The 7,299-nt window shown below is 42.6% G+C and overlaps 2 protein-coding genes across 4 annotated transcripts in view; one reads left to right on the top strand and one right to left on the bottom strand.

The window, feature by feature from the left end:
- Nucleotides 1–3,443, top strand: part of LOC131886642 (uncharacterized) — an 18,937-nt gene extending 15,494 nt beyond the window's left edge. For both annotated transcript variants that reach the window (XM_059235037.1, XM_059235036.1), the window contains exons 4-6: nt 1,281–1,417; nt 2,160–2,204; nt 2,344–3,443. In XM_059235037.1, coding sequence (XP_059091020.1) covers nt 1,281–1,417; nt 2,160–2,204; nt 2,344–2,532 — 371 coding nt within the window. In that variant the 3' untranslated portion in view covers nt 2,533–3,443. The remainder of the gene's footprint in view (nt 1–1,280; nt 1,418–2,159; nt 2,205–2,343) is intronic.
- Nucleotides 1–7,299, bottom strand: part of LOC131886633 (TBC1 domain family member 2B-like) — a 55,915-nt gene that overhangs the window by 27,282 nt on the left and 21,334 nt on the right. For both annotated transcript variants that reach the window (XM_059235023.1, XM_059235022.1), the window contains exon 12: nt 4,301–4,435. In XM_059235023.1, the coding sequence (XP_059091006.1) occupies nt 4,301–4,435 (135 nt within the window). The remainder of the gene's footprint in view (nt 1–4,300; nt 4,436–7,299) is intronic.

The following is a 7,299-nucleotide window of genomic DNA, read 5'->3' as shown; positions in this document are numbered from 1 at the left end:
CAACTTGATCTTGGGACAGGTTCGAAACCGGGCGTGTCATCCCCATGGANTGTAAAAAGGGGAGGGCAAGGGAGCGTGCGGAACACGGAGGGGAAATGCCTTCAAAATGAGTGTCAACCGGCTTAGGGTCGAAAATGATCCATAACCATGGATTACGACATCCTCGAAGACAGATGATTCTCGTTTATTAGTTGCCGAAACAATCGACTTGACACGTTCCTTTCAATTTTTACTCGAGGTGAAAGCCTCCGGCTTTCATCTGAACTCATCGAGAAAAGGCTGAATATACTCAAACTTGCATCCACATCCACACCCACGCACACACACACATGCACCCATAACCGGGTAAAAAGGGGGTCTTTTGATGAAAAGTGCTGAAAGTTTCGTTTCGTTCAAGTTTCCTTCTCATTACCAATCACAGCTTCTGGCCAGGGGAGGGGTTCACTGCTATCTTGATCTCAATTCAGGTACAAGGGGATGAGGAGTTTTTCCATTTTGTTTTTGCCTGCCTTGAGCTGTTTCTTTATTTCACAATAACTTCCCCTTTACGAGAAAGAAATGATGATGCACCACTAGGGTCGTTTCCCTTGCCTGGCCTCACTTTATGGCTTGAGATCCTCTGGACTCTCACTTTTACAACTTATACTACTGACAGAAGTATAACCTGGGATCTATGGCTGGTATGAAAAACGGATCGGAACACGGATGTTCCATTTTCTGCCAGCCTCTGCATACCACACTGTTATGCAGTACAGTAACAGGAGAAGCAGGGCCATTGCTCAATTATATCGTCGTGAAAAGTGGCAAATTTATGACCGCAAACATGATGCACGGACGAGATTGGATTAATTGGAAATTGGAAAGAACGCCTCATAAAACACGCAAATGCAAGCACCGCACAAGCCCACACGGAAGAAAGACCCCCATAAATATCAAGCTTGTCCGAATGAATAACTTCAGTGTTGCGGACGAGAAACAAATATGTTATGAGGTCCTCCTCGTGTGGTTGAGCAATACGGACTGTAGATAGAGGCCTCAACTGGGAACCCTCAAATTCTTTGTTGGTCTAAACATTTTGAGTAGTCCCCTATCTTCCTGTAGCAATGTGCAGTAACGATTTGGGGTTGGGGGCCATGTGCTTTATTTCCGGTTTGGAATTTGAGTGGCCCAATAGACGAGCCTCCATTTCCTCGTGGCCGTCTGTGGGGCCGTTTATCTCAATGTCTGTTGTATATCTGGTGGCCTCTCCAAAGTTTGAACTTTATTTTTTTTCCTTCCAGGGTCAGATGGAGAACATAAAAAGTCCCGACATGATCTCGACGATATTCGACTCCAAGAATTGGATCACCACGTCGCGCCCAAGCAAAAACACTCCAAGGCTGGGCTTTTCAAGCATTCATTGGGGCGTGTAGCGAAGGTAATGGAATTTCTGTCTATCAAGAAGGGTTTTTTTTACCGACTTGGCTGATCTTGTGACACTTGCAATGAGCTCAATCATTGGCTGTTTAATCCCCTCCCCGAATAATGAGATGTAGAACGAACCTTTCATTTGTTCACATTAGCTCAGCCTCGAATGCCAAGGGAGAACATGACCCATTGTGGTCCATGTTCTAAAGTTACTTGCTCTGCTCCAACTAATTCGTATGAATGTTCTCGCTCTAATGAGATCAAGTGGAATGGTTCTTGAGCATGCACCGCACCAAGGTATTCATGTGGCACGTCTCATCGCCTCACACATGCATCATGGGTTGTTGTCAGTGTTGTCAGTGTTGTTGTTGTTGTTGTTGTTGGTTTGGTAGAAGTGTGGCTGGTTAAACGTCTCAAGGCCCATCTCCATTCTTAAGTTGCCTGTCTGCCTGCCTGTTCTTCTTCACCTCTCTCCATCCAACAACCGATGTAATGACCCATATTTACTTGGACAAAGGGCGAATCGCCAAGAAAGTTTCCTCATTAAAGTTGCTCCAAACTGGTCCCATATCTGGTGTGGGATCTGTGCTTTTGTGCTTCTCACGCAACGGACATTTCCCCCCTTTTCCATTGGTGATGCTTTCAGCCAAGGGAACCTAGAGAAGCAACGCAACACGCCACAAACTTTTTTGAGGGACCATAAATTCGGATTTAATGTAACTAAATCTCCCATTTCTCCACTCTTTTTCCAGCACTCCATGAAGAAAATTGAAAACAATGCATCCAAGACCACGAAGGTAAACAGATACATAAAGAGAGACGAAGAGATATAGATATAGAGAGAGAGCAAAAAGAATGGGAGAGCAAGATGTGGAGGAGTTCTTGGGGGGACCAAGGACAGGGCTAAACGAACTACGATTTACTTTTTTGTTACAGGCCAAGTTCTTGAAGAAGAAGACCCTCAAAAAAGCCTTCAAGAAGGCCCTTAAAGCTGGGACGCTTCCGCAAGACGTGGCCGAGAAATGCAGTCGCACCAATCCCAAAAAATATAAGAAGAAGGCGTGTATGAAGTACTTCAAAAAGTACTACTTCAACCAGAAAAAGAATTCCCAACTGATCCCGTGAGGGCACAATCAGTTTAATTATGACGAAAATGAGCAGCAGTATTCAGTGACAGTGAAAGTGAGCCGTGAAAAAGAACCATTGGAAAGACTAATATTTCAGCAAAACCACACAGCAAAAAGACTGTCAACCCGTGTTAACCAGGACCAATGAGTCCGTCAATATCTTTGGATCTTGTTTGTTCCCCCGGTGAAAAATGAGCCATCGCCCAGAAGCTGCGAAGATCAGTGACGAGAATCCTGGTTGAGTGCCAATACAAGAACCGACCAAATCAATACCATCAGCACCTATTTTCATTCCGTGAAAGGCACCCCCTACCAACTTGAAATCCACTAGGAACCCCTTGGAACAATCGGGCATGACTTCAATGGCGAAGGTCCAATTTTCGAAGCCAACCAACGAGTGAACAAAAACCCCGCACCCTTTTAACCATTTGGCCAAACAAACCCTATGAAACTTTTTTCTTGGCATTTTGATCGCATGTATTTGTGTAAACTAGGACATTCCGATGTAAGGCATATTTCTCGCTTCTCTCTCATATAAACTAACAGACCCATTCGCGTTCTACCTTGATAGACAAAATGGATCGGATTTCCGGTTCAATCACCAAACACTACAACATTTGCCGAAAACAATACAAACCCACTTCAACACCATCACAACCACGACTTTTAATAACATCGCTAATAATAACAATAATAACATAGACTGTCACTTACAACACCCGTGAACGAAAACCTCCATATGAATAATATTTCTTTTCAATCCTGCTCTTTCTCCATTTGAATTCAGCTAGCTCTTGTATGTAATGAATCCATTCACAACTAAGATTAAATGCATTGCTACATCAAGCCATTTCTCTTCATCTCTCCAAATGAAATTCTGAATACTGCTAAATACAATACTAACCTCGAGTGCATTGTCTGATCTGAAGGACCACACGAGTGTCACTTACTTTTAATAACAAAACCCAGAACACAATAATAATGTACACCATAACGCTAACATTCAATCGCCGACAAAACATGTTTGAATGCCAAGATAACACACTTTTGTAGCATATACCTAAATTTTGGAATAAAATCCCCCTTTTGAACAAACGCCGGCTCTTTCAATCATCCAACGTACTGGGCTTTCCCCCCTCTATTTTCGCTTTTGATCCCGTTTTTATAACGCCCGATCGTGCTTGCGTTGGTATTTGTATTCCTGGCATTCCTACGCTCCAACGTGCTGAATGTGTATCCATTTCAAATTGGGAGCATTTGCGACACTACGTAGAAATTCCATTAGTTGAAGTCCTCAAAGAACACGACGTGTGGACGATAGGCCCATCTTAGTCGAATTTATAGCAAGCTGTTCTCAGAACACGAAGAGAGGCACTTTCCAGCTTTTCTTCAAAGAGCTTCCTTCACTCCTCTGTCTGGACGGCCCTCGTGCTTGCTCGAGATAAGAACAAACTGCCTGCCTGCCCGAGATGTTCATGACTGAATCCAGAGTGAGAAAAATAACAAGGAAGTCGTGAATGCATTCTTCTGCGTTTGGGATCGCCATGGCGTAGCTAAATACTTGGGCCATTTTAGTACCTAGAATCTTTGGCTGGTAGAAAACCCGCTCAATCATTTTGAACTTTCTGTCACAATACATGGTGATGGAAATGACTTGACTCTTCATGCAAGTGGGACCGTGTCTTGATTCGAGAGTAAGACAAGTACACTCGTCGTCTAAAGAGCTCTCACAATCTTCCAAAGAAGAACTTCTTTCCAGTTCTTACCTGAGTGAGTGTGGGAATATCTGCGAGACGTTCCAGTTTTCCACGGATCATGTTGAAGATGGACATGTAGTCAGTTTGTTGCAAGAGATCCTCCTCCAAGAACTTGAAGATGGCAATGGCATAACGGAACAAGACCTGGAAGGAGAAATGTCCCCCAAAGGGGTATACTATTAACAATGATCCGAAGCACAAGGAGCCAATCTGTTGGAAGAAACGAATGGTGGGAAATGTGGGATCACGTTATACTCTTTTCCCTTCAAGTCATTGATTCTTAGCATCCATGTTTGGTTACCGAGTACATTACAGATCAGGGCACTCTATCAAGAGATCATGGGGTGTATCTCGAAATATTGGAGCGGTAAAACGAGCATTTTTGCATGCTCGTTTGTATGCTACCAACACAGTAAAGTATCTTTTTGTTCATTTAATGATCTTAAAACAAACGCCATCCGAAACAACAGAAGCATTCTTCATTTGTTATATTCTTTTAAGTTTTGACCAATAGCGACTTTGTACTGTAGAATTAATCAATCATCTTCAAAGCGAGCAAATAATTACAACAATGGGATGGCACAATTGAACAAGGCGAATGAATAGTTAACGATGCCAGAAAAAGCAAAAAAAACTCGTCAGACAAGCACTTCTTTCTCTTTCTCACTGGTGCTCTAAGCCTTCATAAGTGCGTGCGTCGCGATTCGGGTCAAGATCTATCTAATTTATGAGCTTTCAGTAGAGACCAGATTTTGAATTGATTAATTTGGCTTCGACCTTTTTTTGTTCAAAAAATTGTACAAAAAAATGAAGAAAAAAAAAATGAAGAAAAACATAAGAATAAGCTAAAAAAGTTGAGTGAAGTTAAAAAATCAATTTACGGAGGAAAGTCATTTTCATGATAATGGTAAAACCTTTAAGGAATGGCATAAGTTTGGACAGACATAAAACATAACCATAGATTTCTACACACTAAAAATCTATGACAAAGAACATAAGCTACCCCATTAACTACGCGACCCTGAACAACAAACATTTTTTTAATAGTATTCTCTGTTTGGTTTAGCCTGAATTCATGTTTCAAATGTAATTGAGCTGAAAATTCAAACTCTTTTTATGTGGACTGAGCCTCATTCTTAGAAGTCCATGTGGTTACAGTCAGGACACTTGTTTAAGTCTTATTGTCCAGGGTCACGTAGACAATGGACAAGAGCCATATTAGCCATATTCAGAATTGTTATGTTAATCTATTGAATTGCCAAAAATTACCCACATATCATGCAGTACATTGTCCAAGAGTTGGTCATGGTCATGGTCTGGAAAGGGTTCTCGTCACTGTCATTGAAGCCTAGAAACTACGAGGCCTTTATGTTGGGTAAAACCTTGGCTGTTCAGATTATTGGCCCAAAATACATTGTTGTCAACCCATCTGAAGGACTAAATTTTCAATTAGTCTAGCCAAATTCACGACTTTTTTTCCAAATTCAGTCAAATATGATCCAAATTTCAAGTTTCATGCGAAAAAGGCCGATTCTTTTTTTTTCTTCAGAAAATGGGCAACAAATGGTAAAGTGTCTTTTTTTGGACAAAAAATCCATAACCGGTCTCTCCTGATGAGCAATGCAGTACTGTAGACGAAGCACCTCCATCATTCAAGTCCATTTGAAAGAACTCCAAGTGCAAACCGGAAGCATGCAATGCAAGAATCCGGAGCTTCTCGTCCTTCATTGCGGCTAAATGAAATTCTGTCATTTTTCTGTGCCCTCGCCCAAATTCGATCCTTGATATTGTACGCTGCACCATGAAATGAAGAAACTTTTTCTATGCAAATTTCCGCCCTCATCCATCAAGGGTGCATGCAGACATGGGGAATGCTCAGAAATCTGTCCCTTGAGGGACTTGTGGGGATTTCTCTTCCAAGGAAGTTTTGGAAATAGTCAATCAAAAACTCGTTTCAATTCCATCCGTCAATAAGTTCGCGTGATTTCGTTGAGAGAGCGAGAAGGAAAGAGAAAAGAACAGAGCCTTTGCTCACTCAGGGAGATTGTTGGTGAAGCTCTTCCTCCTCTGCTTAGTCCGACCGTCCATCCTCACTAAAGTGGCAATTGCGAAGATTTGGGGCCAAATTGTGGTTTGTTGACTCGCTGGGCATTCAGTGACGTTCCCGTTGTCTGATCCCCTTGGAAGTAATGGTAGTAACCAGCTGACCCGATGTGGTGAAAATCCTCTTTTACAATGTCATTCCACGGTGTTCGTGGTGACATTAATTGAAGACGTGCCAATGTGTGGTCGACATTCTCTGTATGAGAAGTACGTAGTTGCTGCTGGAAGTTGCCGGAGAGCGAGACGGGATTTTTCATTCTCCCAGAGTTGCGTCTCAATTTCCAGGCTCCCCGTTTTCCTCTGAAGCTCATTTGACTTGGATGCCAATTCCGTGTCGGGTTAAGCCCGGCCAAGGCCAAACCCACCAGGGAGGAGGATAAGGTGGCGAGAAGGCGAAAAGACAAACTTAGGAATGATATTCCACGATATGAAATGGACCTCCAGTTTGGATTCTTTTCCCGGGCTTATCGCATCGACCACTTTGCCTTGAACTCTGTTTCTCTCGCTCTCTCTCACTCTCTCTTGTCTTCAACTTGCACGTTGTACACTTGTGCTACGTATCCTTGGAATGTCCATGAAATAAATTTCAGATTTGGGGGAAGAGAGGGCCGTTAAAATAAATGTCCTTTTCTACAGTAGCTGACACTGTTAGCCAAAACCAGAATTGTACCCAAAATGCAATACATAGAGTACCGAGAGTCGCAGTGAGTCGTTGGCAGTTTCTTTTATTAACCCTATGGCATCCTTGGGTTGCTCCTCTTTCTTTTCCAGGGGACATCTCTCTCCCTCTCTTTCTTTGTCTCTTTCTCTCGCTTCACCAAGGCCGCCGACGACTAATGGGCCTCTACTGTAAACTGATCTAATCTAAATTAGAGAGCGAATTTCTTTCTAGCCCTCTAATTTCG

Source organism: Tigriopus californicus, chromosome 9 (assembly GCF_007210705.1).
Source record: "Tigriopus californicus strain San Diego chromosome 9, Tcal_SD_v2.1, whole genome shotgun sequence".
In the NCBI taxonomy this organism is placed as follows: domain Eukaryota; kingdom Metazoa; phylum Arthropoda; class Copepoda; order Harpacticoida; family Harpacticidae; genus Tigriopus; species Tigriopus californicus.
The sequence above is the reverse complement of the archived record's forward strand: the minus strand, read 5'-3'. Positions and strand labels throughout refer to the sequence as shown.